We start from the raw sequence: 15393 nt of genomic DNA on the forward strand, positions 1-15393 counted from the left end.
TTTTCATGTAGACTTTGCCTCCATGTCCAGGTCTCAGAAAGTAGTTACCGTGTGTTTCACGTCCACAAGAATCATCTCACTTTTGGGTCTATGGAACAAAAACTGAAGTTAACCTACTCTGATGATGAGCTATTCAACTAGCTCCCATCTAATGTAAAGCAATGCACTGGGAATCCCCACAAATTCAAAAGAAAATTACATTTCTACATATTATCTTAAACTTAGATTCAAGGATTGAAAATTTCTGTTAGCTGCACGACTACTAGAAATAGGACTCGGTATATTTAGATATTAAAATATTTCCTGTGAAAAATACCACTGTCATGAATTGATATTAATCTACTAACAGCAGCTATATAATAAAGCAGAGGAGGCAACAGATTTTTTTCAAAGTAGTAGCTTTCTTACTAGGATTTTTTAGTTGAGATACACCATTATAGTTGTTTCTAGCATCCTAGCTTCCAGTCACCTATCTTTCCAGATGTCAGCTTGCAAATTTCTGACAACTCAAGTCCCTGTTCCTATGTTGTTTTTGTGCATCTTCTATTGATTGGTATCCATTCCATCATCTTAGGCCTTTGGTCCTCACGCAACCGGCACACACACCCACATCGTATAAATTGGTTTGCTTCAGTTGTATCCATTACAGTGGTGCCCAGATTCATTCTCTTACATATGTCTTCATTTTTATCCTGTAGTATCAGCCTACAGCAACACTCCCAAATCCCATCTGTATTGATAAAAATTTCTCTTAAATCTTTCAATTATTTCTCACGATTCTGCTTCGTGCACTGCTTTACTCTCTACAACAATTTTAAATGTCCTAAACCTTCATATTTGATTTGATGTATGTGTTCAATAAAACTACATTTCTTTGCTTCTGATCTAAATTGGTTAATGTGGTTCTTAATTTTGCTTCTGCTTCATCTAACTTCATTAATAATGTCTCCCAAATATTTATGAGTCCATAGGCCTTACTATCCCATCAAATGTCAGGTCTTGACTCACTCCTCCAGTAGCTAAATATTTTGTTTTCTCTCAATTAATGATTTAACTCCATTTCTAATATTCTCTATCTAACTTTCTAACCCTGTAGCAAAATGCAAAGTAAAGAGCTTGTTATCATTTATATTCACACCCATACAAGAACAGGAACATTTCCATAGCCTTAACACATCGAGACTGCTACACGCATAGTGACAGATGTTTCACTATCAAGCTGAGGGGTCGTGCGTGAAGCTCTGTGTGGCTGCCAGTAGGCTAACAGCTTTGGGCTGTGCTGTGGCCACCAGCATTGGACTCTGCTCATGATAGTCAATGTGCTAAGGTGGATTTCAAGTGTGTTTTAAATAATTGAAGCGCTATCATGCAGCCTTGTCATAACCCCCACGGTCACTGGAGTCTCTCCAGATATCTGTGTACCTACGTTACACTTTGTGCCACTATAGTGCCTTATTGACCCTTCCTCAGAAGAGTCTCTGGTTTGTCTTCACTATAAAGAGAGGCAGCAGGTGCCCCAGAGGTTGCCTGCTAGATGCTGTTTTACCTCAACAGTCACTTACCTCATTAGCACATAGCACACCTTGAGGCTGAGGTTTTTTAGAGAGGTGTATACTTCCTTGCGGTCCAGGCAGTGAAGCCGAGACCCTCGTTCTCCAAAACATCCAACATTCCACCACTGCGCTGCACGGTGGTCACTGAAGCATGCCCAGAGGTTACACTGACAGAGGGCTGGTGGCACTTACCAGTCCCCAGCTCAGGAAACCTTAGGTCACCAAGCCTGTACTCAGCAAACGAATACTGAGCCCCCGAGGGACTAGGGCCATTTGGCACCACATCTGTGGAAGCCCGGTGCATTGTACTTGCAATATAACCATTGGACACAGAGCAGCAGCTTATCGGCTCAAAAGAAGAAGACTGGTTAATGTATGTAGAAGGGTGCATATTACAGAAAAACGCCAATAAAATATTTGAAGGTTGAAACATGGCAAAAATAATGGGAAACATCTGAAAAGGGCTTTCAGGTTATCTTCTTCCTGAACATCTGGGAACGGTTGAGGCTCAGACATGTTGACCCAAGTCACAGAATGGTATACTTCCTGACAGGCCACGGGTACATATCCGCACCTCTTTGGCCATAGCCAAAGTCATATGTGTGAATGTGGGCAACATAGATCCCCCAAATACATAACACTAAAATATGGCATGCACACGCGAGTGCGCGCGCACGTACGGGCGACATCAGAAATCGTACATAGGGGAAGCTTTAAGAGACCCAGATAACTGGAGCATGCTTAACCGAATCACTGATAAAATATCAAGAGGACTACACAAAACTGACAAGCAGCAGCAACAGCCGTATACACGATAAGAACCCAAAACACACCGTACACCACAACGTGATCCTTGGGACAACAGATACAAACACTGATACGGAAACAGATGAGCATATAGACACAGATGATGACATGAACACTCCAATATCACTGGATACATATACGGCATAGAAGTGGATCAGATGACTGCAACAATACCACAAGTAATACAAACATGGAATTTAGAAATAAGTTAGTAATAGAAATAAAACAACACATTTTCCTGTTTGTACAAGTAAAACAAATAATTATTTAGTTCTTTGGATCATTATTTTCAAACATGGAAATTGTAAAAATGTATAAGATGAAAATTGTAAAACCTGTGAACTACATAAAATTTTGCATAAACGAACATATACAATGTAATAAGATGTAAATACACAAAGACAAGCGCGCAACATAGATAAGAAGCGCCCTTCAAGGAAACTAGGCTCGAGGTCATCTACCAAGCTTACAGCGCAGTTAAATGGAACAAGTAATTGTAACAACAAATAATACTGTCATACCTTACACACAAATCATGTAGAGTTAATATCACAACACACATACATATAGTAGTGGCTATAGTAGAACATAATATACCAATTCAGGTGAGCCAGACTCAAAGTGTTTACCGAAGCCCTCTTGTTTGAAATAACTAGGTAAAGGGACCTCTTTTGCTATCCGATTTTTCCTTTTGTGAATTACTTTTCATAATAACAGTAATTTTTTCCCAATTGTACTTTATGTATCTTGTTTTTTCCTTCTTAAATTAACAATTTAATTATATTAAAAAAACAAGAAGAGTACTAAAATTGTCTCGTTTCTAGTAGCAAATGAACCACTATAGTTACCAAGGTGTTGGATCACACTGTAATGTTAATAAACACCAAAAAGTTAATTGAACTTGGAAACAAAAGTAAATAACTCGTTTTCTTCCTACAAGAGCAAAAAAGGTCACAAAATTTTTAAAACAGGAGACTAAAGGTGAGAAAAGGTGACTGACTCCTCATCCTGGATTTATAATTCATCTACCTCTACATCTGTACTCTGCAAACCATCATGAGGTGCATGGCGGAGGGTATGTCCTTTTGTACCCGTTAGGGTTTCTTACTGTTCCATTCACTTAGGGAGCAAGGGAAGAATGATTGTTTCTATGCCTCCGTGCGTGCAGTGATTATTCTTATCTTATCCTCACGATTCCTATTTGAGCAATACACGTGGTATTGTAGTACATTTATAAGAGTAATCAATTAATGCTCTTTCTTGAAACTTTAAGACTTTCTCAGGATGGTTTACATCTATCTGTACGAGTCTTCCAGTTCAGTTCCTTCACTATCTGACTCTCCCATGGATCAAAAACCTTCAAAATCTGTTGCTTCATATATGAAGGGCCAGGGAAAATGACCAAGTAAGCCAGAAAAAGTGATCTGACTGATTACATTAATATACAAGAACACACAATACTTTCTATTTTATAAATTAAACACCTTGGGTGCATCAAATGTGAAAATAGCGTTACTGGCATCTGGAGTGTTCCCCCAATAAAGTAAGTTAGTTACTTTCATGTCCCATGGATCATTTTGCACGATAAATCATCATGATGTGGAACGAGTGATTTTACATCATCATCATCATCATCATCATCATCATCATCTTTTGTGCTTGTAATATCTGGTGTGCCAACTCATAAATGGCAATCTCAATAGAGCAATCCTTCTGAAACTCAAACTGTGATTTGCTGAGGATATTGTTGCCAAGGTGAGATACTATTTTACAGTACACCACCTTCTCAAGAGTTTTTGACTGATGTCAGCAGTGAAATAGGTCGGTAGTTACTGACATCGCTCTTATCACCTTTCTTTAAGAGGGGTTTAACAACGGGATACTTTAGTCTCTCTGGAAAAATGGTTGGTTAGTTGGTTTAAAAGAGGGGGTGGGGGTGGGGGGGGGGAAGGGACCAAACTACAAGGTCATCGGTCCATGGGTGGGGGGGTGGGGGGAAGGGACCAAACTACAAGGTCATCGGTCCATTGTTCCGAAGGAAACTGCCATAAACGTGAGAATAGGACAATGAGACTTACAACACAAAACAGAATGAAAGGAACAACTACAACAATGGCTGAAGGGCAACATACACTTAAATGGACAAAAGGGGACAAGAAAACCACAAAGCCGCAAGAAACAGGCAGAAGAGGTTAAAACAAGAAAGCTGTTTACCATGGCTGGCTGACCATGAGGATAAAAAGGAAAAGCCAGCCACTCTGCAACACATTAAAACCTCCACCCTGAAAGCACTAGGGTGGAGGACACACAGGGACAAAGAACATGTGCTAAAACTTAGAGCAAATGAACGAATAAAATGTAAAACTAAAGCTGCTGTTGAGGCACTGTCGCCCAACACCAAAGGTAGGGCAGCTAAAAGTGGGCAGTCTAGCAAGAGATGGACGACCATTTGTTTTGCGTAATGAGGTTATGCCACTCCGTCTCCCAAAGCCGTTGCCTGGGTTCCGACGTGACCTGGGGTCCAGACAAACACCACCGAATGACTGGATCATTCCAGGGCATAGATGGACTCCTGGATGGTCGGTACCAAAGGATAGCTTGAAGCTGCTCAAAGAGTAAGTACACGGGAGAAATGACTCGCTTGGGCTTGAGCGGATGTGCTCAAGAGCACGAGATATGGCCACCAGCTCTGCAATGAAAACACTGCAGCCATCTGGTAAGGAGTGCTGTTCTGTGTGTCCTCCATGAACATAGGCGAAGCCAACGTGACCATCAGCCACTGTGTAAACCATTCATGGCCCCGGTACATGTCGAGAATTGAGAGGAAGTGACAGCGGAGAGTCATAGGGTTAATAGAGTCTCTGGGGCCATGTGAAAGGTTCAGGTGGTACCGCGGCCTAGGTGTAAACCATGGAGGTGTTTGTGAATGAACATCAAGTATAGGTGGTAAAGGCAAGGACTCCAGTTTGGAAACAAGGGATTGCACACAAACTGCAATTGTAAGCCCGGACCCGGGCCGCAGATTAGGGAGACGAACCGCAGTGGGCGGGAAAAGGAGACAGTAATTTGGATGCGCAGGAGAACTATGATCGTGTGGAACTTAACTGGAGAGTAATTGTGCACATCAACCGGCTATGGAGGGACTCCAGCCTCCACCAGGACGCTGGTCACCAGACTCGTCCCGAAAGCTCCTGAAGCTAGTCAAATGCCACAGTGGTGCACTGGGTCGAGTAAACGCAACGCTGAGGGTCCCACCGAACCATAAACCACACTCCCATAGTCAAGGTGGGATTGAACAAGGGCTCTGTAGAGCTGAAGCAGCATAGAGCAATCTGCACCCCAGTTGGTGTTGCTGGCACTTCCGTTTAAGCTGACGAAGGTGAGGAAGCCAAGTCAATCAGGTGTCCAAAACCAGTCCTAAGAACCGATGTGTCTCCACTACGGTGAGTGGATCGTCATTAAGATAAAGTTCTGGTTCCAAATGAACAGTACGATGCCGACGGAAATGAATAACACACGTCTTTGCGGACGACAACTGGAAACCGTGGGCTAGAGCCCACGACTGCACCTTGTGGATGGCTCCCTGTAGGTGCCTCTCAGCAACACCAGCACTGGTGGAGCAGTACGAAATGAAAAAGTCTTCTGCATACAGAAAGGTGAGACGGACAGTCCTACAGCTGCTGCTAGACCATTAATGGCCACTAAAAATAGAGATACACTCAAATGGAGCCCTGCAGAACCCCATTCTCCTGGATATGGGAGCAGGGCTCACAGACCCCACTCGTATAATGTGGCAAGGATATGACATCGCCAGGTCGTGTCATATGCTTTTGTAAATAATAAAAGACGGCAACCAGGTGTTGGTGTCTGGAAAAGGCTGTTTGGATGGCAGACTCGAGGAACACAAGATTATCAGTGGTAGAGAGACCCTGGCAGAAGCCACCCTGACATGGAGCCAGTAGGCCACATGACTCCAGGACCCAACCCAATCGCTGACACACCATACGTTCCAGCAGCTTACAAAGAACGTTGGTGAGGCTGATAGCTTTCCACATCAAGTGAGTTTTAACCGGAATGATGGTGCTCTCCCGCCATTACAATGGAAAGACACCATTGCACCAGATCTGGTTGAAGATGATGAACTATTGCTTGTAGTCAGATGAGAGATGTTTAATCATCTGACTGTAGATCCAATCTGGCCCAGGAGCTGTGTTGGGACAACGTGAAAAGGCACTGAGGTGCTCCCATGCTGCAAATGGGGTGTTCACTGTGCCATGTAGCGAACGAGAGGACTTTTCTTTCCATCAGCCGTTTGAGGGTGCGAAAGGCCTGGGGAGGGGTAGTTCTCCGACTCAGAGGCTTGAGCACAGTGCTCAGCAATCGCGTTTGCGGTGGTAGATAACACGCCATTGATGTTAATGCCAGGGACACCTGTTGGGGGTCTGGTACCCAAAAAGACATCAATTGTCCTAACTTGGGAAGGTGACGTATGGCATCCAAATGGTGAGAGGTATCTCTCCCAATACTCCTGCTTCTGTCGTTTGGTAAGCTGGCGAACGCGGGCACGGAGCCGCTCGGAGGCTATGAGGTGCTCCAGGGAAGGGTGCCACTTATGCCACTGTAGAGCTCACCGACGATCCTTAATTGCCTCAGCAACTTCTGGCGACCACCAAGGGACTGCCTTACACTGGGGCACCCTAAAGAGTGAGGGATAGCATTTTCCACCACAGTAACGATTGTTGTAGTCACCTGCTCAACTATCACATCGATGTTACCGTGTGGGGGAGTGTCAACGGTGACCGCAGAAGTGAAAGTTTCCCAGTCTGCCTTGTTTAAAGCCCATCTGGACAGGCGCCCGTGGGCCTGACGCCAGGGTGGGGAAGTGGTCACTACCACAAAGGTCATCATGTGCTCTCCTGTGACTAGATGGGATAAGTCCTGGGCTGCAAATGGATAAATCAATGGCCCAGTAACTACCACAAGCCACACTCAAATGTGCGGCGGCCCCAGGATTTAAGAGGCAGAGGTCGAACTGAGACAGTAAAGTTTCGACATCACTGCCTCTGCCAGTGAACACGGTGCCACCCCCAAAGGGGTTATTGGCGTCAAAATCTCCCAAAAGTATGAAAGGTTTAGGGAGTTGATTAATCAGTGCAGCTAATACATTCAGTGGTACTGCACCATCTGGAGGAAGATATACATTGCAGACAGTTATTCCTGTCGTCGTCCTTATTCTGATAGCCACAGCTTCAAGTGGGGTTTGAAGGGGCACAGTTTCACTACAGACTGAGTTTAGGACATAAACGCAAACTCCACCTGGCACACTATTATATTTGCTACGGTTCCTGTAATACCCCTTATAGCTGCCACAGAGGGTAGGGATGCGCATTGCCAGGAACCAGGTTTCCTGGAGGGTAATGCACAAAGCAGGTGTAAAGTTTAACAGGTGCCACATCTCAACCAGGAGGTGGAAAAAACCATCGCAATTCCACTGGAGGCTGATGTCATCGTGAGACTGGAAGCCATGGAACATTCGATGAGAAAGTTTATGCCTCAGGGTCACATGCTGCCACTGGCTTATTGCCTGTGCAGGCTATATCCATTGTGTCCGAGGGTCCGGCGAGATATAGGTCCTCAGTGGATGCCAGAATCTCCACCTTATTCCCAGACTCATAGCTTGTAGGTAGCAGTGGTGTGGGTGCCACTGCAGTGGTGTGGGTGCCACTGTAATTTCCTTGATCTTAGGGGTCTTCTTTTTGGACTTTTCTCGCTGCTCCTTGGGTTTCCTTGGCTGGGAGGGCTTCACTGATTCAGTCTCCGGTACTGAGGATGATTGTGAAGCCCAACGACCAGCTGGTTTTGGGCACTTCAGCCACTGGCGGGCGTCATCTTTCCCATGAGCAGAAACCTGGGAGAGAGTGACCCAAGGGACCTATTCCTGGCGAGAGGATCCGAAGAAGACTTACGCTTCTCAGGCTGAGAAATGGAGACTGGTGTCCCCGATGCTTGGGGGGGGGGGGGGGGTCAGTGCTCCTGAGGTAGGTGGTGTGAGAGCAACAAAGGGGGAAGCTACTGTGCACTAGACAAGTAAGGAATTCTGATTTTAAATATATCGTCATAATCAGGTATGGGCAGTCCTTACAATCAATTCCTTCATGGTAAATAATTTGATATTTGAACATACAGCAGTGGTTGGATTCAGACGATATCTTAATAGGCTGAGTTTTGAAAGGACATTACGCAGTACACTTTGAATCAAACATTATTTTCCATTCCTTGATTAACACAGACAACAACAGAAGTAGACAGCTTACATCTGGAAGCATCAATCATTTCCTTGAAATCTTCAGGTGTTTCCACGGCCATGCACAGGGAATGTTATTTTCATCTTCTTCAGGCCACTAATGTGACAGAGTTGCATAATGAATGAAGAGGAAGGTGGTGAAGGTTTTACTTTGACCACAGGTGAAATCACAAGATGTACATGGTGCCCCAAGAGGAATGGTCAGTAGTCACGGATATGACAATCTAGCAAATGTTGGTTCTAAAAGTGCGTATTTTAGGAGTTATGGCCACTTTTTCTATCTTCGCTACTGTGTAACATCTCTTCTACTGATGAAATGTTACAGATCTTAAGCTACTCATTTTGGAGACCACGTTTACTAGACATTTTCAATTCGAATAATTGTTCGTCAGAACGCTGACTATTGATCATTCCTCCTGGGTTGCCCTGTACAGAGCTTTTCAGTGTTCTCATACGAGGCACGAGTGAAAAAGAGTCTACTTCATTTCATTTGCCCTTTATCGCAACACATTCGAGTTTAACATACAAGAGCATTCCCCTGTTGTAAGAACATGGTCAGTGAATGAATACATTGAAAGGGCCACTTAAATGTCATTGGTTGCTATATTGGGCAAGAATACATTTTTATGAGGTCTATGCAAAAAAAATGGTTAAAATGGCTCTGAGCACTATGGGACTCAACTGCTGAGGTCATTAGTCCCCTAGAACTTAGAACTAGTTAAACCTAACCAACCTAAGGACATCACAAACATCCATGCCCGAGGCAGGATTCGAACCTGCGACCGTAGCAGTCTCGTGGTTCCAGACTGCAGCGCCTTTAACCGCACGGCCACTTCGGCCGGCGAGGTCTATGCAGATCGCCATGTTTTTGTTTTTCCTTGCTCCAGTTTAATGGACAGAGAGATTTCATAAATATTCTGTCTGCTCTGCTCTCTCACGGTTGCCCATTTCTTTCCCCTGAAAAGTTTACTTACCTGGTTCTTTCCCCTTGCAACAAAATTTTGAATATCTCTGGACTTGCTTGGTTTCTTTCCCAGTTTTAGCCTCTCAACGGATCCGTATTATCAGTTTGAATTGGGCTGCACTGTACACAGAAGGGAATCAGACCTGGCTTCTTATGAAAATAATTAAAATCCAACAGGAACTTTCTTCAAATGTATTGATAATTTTTACAACAGAATATAAATTTTAACAAACTGTGCAGAATTCTTGTTTAAAGTTGGAGTTTATTTTGCTCAATAAGAAGGTAGTTTATTAAACTAGGACACAGGGGCTTTCGGCTCTTGTATTACTATTCATGCCAGTGATTTTTTAAAATCTTTAGCAATTCATGGAAAGGCAGCCATGCAAGAAAGAACTGGCTGTGTTGTAGCTATAGAGAGTTGTGAGGAAAGATTTTGGCAGCAATATTCACTCAGAGCTACACTCAATTTTGAAATTAAACTTTTCCCCTTGTCTGCAGTAAAGTGTCACTTATTCAGACATCTTGGATCAACAATGGTCATCTTAAAAGTTTCAAATTACTTGCTGTCTATTCATTTGTCAACATTTCTTGATCACACTATTATGATACACACGAATAAATTTCTGGAAATGTGTCATTTAATTACTGTGTGTGTGTGTGTGTGTGTGTGTGTGCATTGTAAATTATACATCTTACAGTTTTACATAAAAAATTTATTGTAGACAGAATGAAACACTATAGACATACAGAGAACCATGAAAAAAATATATAAAAAAAATGTGCTCCAGGCACTATACAGTGAGACACAGTAAATAAATTTCAGGAAATAAAGGCACTCTGTCACAAGAGATAAGTAAGAAGAGAAATAAACATGCTACAGAAATATGAAATTACATTTTGAAATGTCTCTTATTTCTGATTTAAAATTACATTACAGGTTTACACAAAACTTAGTGAAGATTACTCAATGCATGCCAGTTCCATTCAAGCTACCAACGTAATATATAACACTCAGTACACACTTTCCATTATCCCAGTTTTTCCAACTGTCCACATAATTCACTAGGACATTCCATTTGCAGTCTTGATCTCTGATACCATCTTCATACAGTATTCTCTCACATCGACAGGTCTCAGATTCATCACTACAACCTTCAGTCTTGTCTCATCCTGCAACAAAAAATTTCCCTTCATCACAAATACAAGAGAAAATCAGAGATAATTTGTGATTTGCATTGTGCTGCCCATTACACCATAGACTGATAATTTTCCAATATTTCTGTCACTTATCACCTCTGGCAAGACACCATGTATTTTGTGAAGTTGATGCCCCATAAATCATAAGAAACTGAAGAGAAAAATGTTTTATTTGTCAAAAGCAGTTGACAGTTTTTTTATCCACAACTGGCTTCAATCTTCAGATCATCATCAAGTCATTTATAACAGCTTACATGGCAGTATTAAAACTGTGGCAGCAAATAAATAATTCCTATGTTAATGCCATCAATAGTAAAATTCATTATATACTCAATCGTAAAATGCACCACCACTGTTGACTTGTCTACACGTTACAGTCACTTTCCAAATTTTTGCCTGGAGGCAATCTAAACAGACTGTACCCTTGGCAGATGAAAAGTGACATTTTTCAAATGACTTGTGAACCTGAAAAGTTTGAGGTCGCATAGACGTTTGGAGTCCACCTTACTCTTGTAGATGTGCAACTTGGCATCAAAAACCTAAATTTTTTTGAAGCAAAACATGTTTCACAGTTGCCTCCTAATACTGGTTTTGTGGTTATCACCAAAACATTTACAATTTTGACAAGAGTTTTGAGATGAGGTTTCAGGAATGTGTAGCCTACAAAATGAACTAAAATTATTTAACACAGAGCTGTGTGTACCATGAGGAAAGAAATTAAATTTGAAGAAAGTGATTTACAAAAATTTTGCATTTTGTTCAAGAATAGTTGTTACAGCAGTGTGATAAAGTTCTACAGCACCATAATTATAACCTCTGTTATGGAATATCTAACTGAGAAAAAAAGTTTAACGCTTATGTACAGAAATTCACTGAGCCGACTTCTAATAAGCTTGTAACACCAATTGGTGAAGTTAACTCATTTTTTCAAGTCTATTCTCTCATCAAGCCTAAAATAACACTTTAACATTGGTGAGCATATGGAGTGTGGCTCTTTTGACAAACTTTAAACAACAGTGATGGTGAGAATTTGTCATTAAGCACATGTCCACATTTATCCTAATGGTTTAACCACTTAGCTGCTGTGATGTTTTGGTTTAATTCAACATGCTCATCAAATTTTGCTTTATTCTGGGTGAGCACAAAAGATGATCTCTCAAAAACACGTTTTGAATGTATAATTTGTGAACGCAAGATGCCAGAAAAAAAAAAAAAAGCTCAATTTCCTCGTACCCAGATACAAATTTCAATTTTTTGACGAGTTTTTACTGTGATTTTTAAAGAACTAATGAAATCCATTATCGCACACAACTGTATGAATGTTGTATTGGATGTTTAATTTTCTTCACTTCAGACATATTTTATACAAAGTATTGAAGATGATTGTGATTTTTAATCATATATGCCAAGTACATGTGTTTTTGTTTGTATTTTGGGAAGTTGTAACATTTTCCTCAATTCTGCACTTTTCTCAAGTCTGACTGCATGGAAACATTAAATACGGGTTTCACTGTATTTACAAAACATGACTAAATGCCACAGCTGAAAGCCCACTGCATTACTTAAGTGTTATTTGCCAGCAACTGACATTTACAAAACCACTTAAAACACACTGTATTTCATATCACTTTCTGTTCACTTTAGGGAAGTAATTGCCCAATTTTTTTTGTATTTCTGATTTTCATTCTATTTCTTTTTCCTGGTGATGGTTCTCATTTTCTGGTGACTCAAAGCATCAGTGTAGTAAAATTGCGCCCTGTAACAGATTAACACATGTCCACATGCCAGTGAGTGTGACAAGTTCCTTTATCACCTCATCTTCGTTCACTTTCTCTACAGAACATACTTCTTTCACTTAAACGGTCTCACTTAGCTGCTAATATCTTACTTCAAAGACACCACTGTTTAACTACTAACGAATGTTTTCATCAACTACTACTTCACGAACAGAAATTTGTAATCTAAATGAAAATATTTGTTCTAATTATGACAGAATACTTCAAGTGTCATGCTTTCTTTTTTTGAAAATAACCAAACCATGCACGGATGATACGGTGTCAGATAATAAGGAACTTAATGTATATCAAATGACAATCCAAAGCATTGCATGGCATCGGCAAACTCAATTTTTGTCAATGGTGCAGTTTAGTCTATAGCTAAATCCTTTATCACAGTGTTCACTATGTGATAAAAGTTAAAAAATTTCAATGAAACTACAATGACACATAACTTACATTGAATGTTTCAAACTTGACACGCAGTTTGAATACAAATGACTTGAAAGTTGCGTTGTTGACAATAGCCTGCACTTGGGCCTTGTCAGAGAATATTTCACCAAACTGATCTGCCTTCATATCCAGCAAAGCCTCGGCTGTGTCCTGGAAGCAGGTCACCCACTGCTGTCCACTCCAGTCACCAATACAAACCTAGAAATAATTTCCAATCTTTAATACATCCACCCAAGTGGAACAAAAAAGGCAACACTGAAATAAGAATGTTCTGCACAAAATTATTTCTTATAACTATTAATTTCTTGTTAACCAATGTGCACTGCTATTCTTGCAAGTTCTACAACTATTCCTATACTACAGTTATGTTGAAGTATATCTGCATTCAGCAAGCCATTATCCACAGGGCACTTACACTTACCAGCCAGAATATTATGAGCACCCACCTAACAGCTAGTACGTCCACCTTTGGCACAGATAACAGCAGTGGAGCGTCGTGGCACGGAAGAAATGAAGTGCAAATTCCAGAGGGTGAGACCGGGAAGAGGGGAGGCAGTAATGAGCTCTGACGCCAAATTCGATCACATCCCAGATGTGCTCGATTGCCAAATTGTGGAGGGGGGAAGGGGGGGGGTGGCGCAGCAAATCAATGAACTCGTCACTGTGTTCCTCGAAACACTACCTCACTCCTGGTCTTGTAACATAATGCATTCTCTTGTTGAAAAAGAGCACTGCTGTCGGAAAACATGATTGTCATGTAAGGGTGTAAATGGTCTGCAACCAGTGTACAATACTCCTCGGTCATCACGGTGCCTTGCACGAGCTCCACTGGACCCGTTAGCGCCAACGTGAATGTTCCCCAGAGCATAATGGAGCCCCCACCATCTTGTCTCCATCCCGCAGACATGACAAGAAGCTGTATCCTGGAAGATGACAGAGTTGTGCCTTCCTGTTGGCATGACGACAAAGTTATCAGGATTCAACATCCCGTGCAATGCTCTGCCACTGTTCAGTGCCCAGCGCCAATGGTCCTGTGCCCATTTCAGCCACATCTCCTGATGTCGTGGTATTAACATTTGCACATGCACGGGTTGTCAACTGCAGAAACCCATCGTCGTGAGTGTTCGTGCACTGTGTGTTCGTACACACTTGTACTGTGCCCAGCATTAAAGCCTGATGTTAGTTCCCCTACAGTTCACCGCATTTCCTTTTTTACCCGTCTCCTCAGCCCACTACATCCAACATCTGTAATAAGCAGTGACCGCCCAACCACCTTATGCCTGGACATAGTTTCACCTTGGCTTTGCCATGTGTTTATGACTCTCACCATAGAACTCTTCAAACACCCAACAAACCATACAGTTTCCGAAATTCTTGTGTCGGGCCATCACAATCTACCCTCAGTCAAATCCGAGAGATCCCGTGCATTCCCCATTCTACACATGGACAGCATGCTCACTGGTAATACATGCACCCTGAGTGTGTGTGGCTAGCAGCCATTCCTCACCAGGTGACCCTGCCATCACTTGGACGGGTTTATATCGGTAGAAGGTCGGTGGTCATAATTTTGTCAGATCAGTGTATATAACCTACTGCAATCACCTATTTCTTAACATTCTGTCCATGTATTAACACCATATAATTCCGCAAATACAACTTTTGAAACTGGGTGTCCAAAGAACAGACAGCAAATTAACCTTAATTTCTGAGTCACAAGTATACCTACCTAAAACTAAATAGATATGAGAAAATCACTTACCGACATGAGAAATCTGTACTTAAAGCCAGGGTAGTCTCTGTTGCATTTCTCACACCTGTACATTCCATTATTCATGTCAATAACCTGTGGAAAGAATAGGCTTTTACTAGAACTGTAACCATTTATAGAGGTAGTTATGAACATTACCAAAACTACAAACAGTGCTTTCAACAGATTCATTGTTTGCAGTTAACACAGAGCATTGTCAGCTACCACCTTGAAATGATTGTTTCAGCAATAATTTACAGTTTTGTTGCAACACATAAATGTATGTTACAGCTAATCTGAAATTTTACATGCCTTACAATTTGTCCCTTATTGCATTTCTGTCTTTTTTTAACCATTTACCTACTGCATTATTTTTCATAGACCTTATTTGTCAACTCAACTAGCACCCTTTTAAGTGTCCCTTCAGTTAATTTCATGCCACAGTACTCACCTAATACTTTCCAACTGTGTTAAGTGAAAACTGCCACCTGATTTTACATCCAACTGTAAAACTCTAAAAAACTTGCAATAAAATAATGGAACCTTCATTTTTGACTGGTTAGTAGCTACATTTTTGTCACTTCAGAAAATGT

At 41.6% G+C, this 15393-nt stretch overlaps 1 protein-coding gene across 1 annotated transcript in view; it reads right to left on the minus strand.

Annotated features, from left to right (window-relative positions):
• Positions 1 to 10320: 10320 nt before the first annotated feature.
• Positions 10321 to 15393, minus strand: part of LOC126210160 (replication protein A 70 kDa DNA-binding subunit-like) — a 79671-nt gene continuing 74598 nt past the window's right edge. Inside the window, exons 11-13 of the mRNA XM_049939311.1 lie at positions 14813 to 14896; positions 13060 to 13251; positions 10321 to 10798 (exon numbers count right to left, since the gene is read on the minus strand). Coding sequence (XP_049795268.1) covers positions 10691 to 10798; positions 13060 to 13251; positions 14813 to 14896 — 384 coding nt within the window. The 3' untranslated portion in view covers positions 10321 to 10690. The remainder of the gene's footprint in view (positions 10799 to 13059; positions 13252 to 14812; positions 14897 to 15393) is intronic.

This window comes from Schistocerca nitens, chromosome 10, assembly GCF_023898315.1.
Source record: "Schistocerca nitens isolate TAMUIC-IGC-003100 chromosome 10, iqSchNite1.1, whole genome shotgun sequence".
Taxonomy (NCBI): Eukaryota; Metazoa; Arthropoda; class Insecta; order Orthoptera; family Acrididae; genus Schistocerca; species Schistocerca nitens.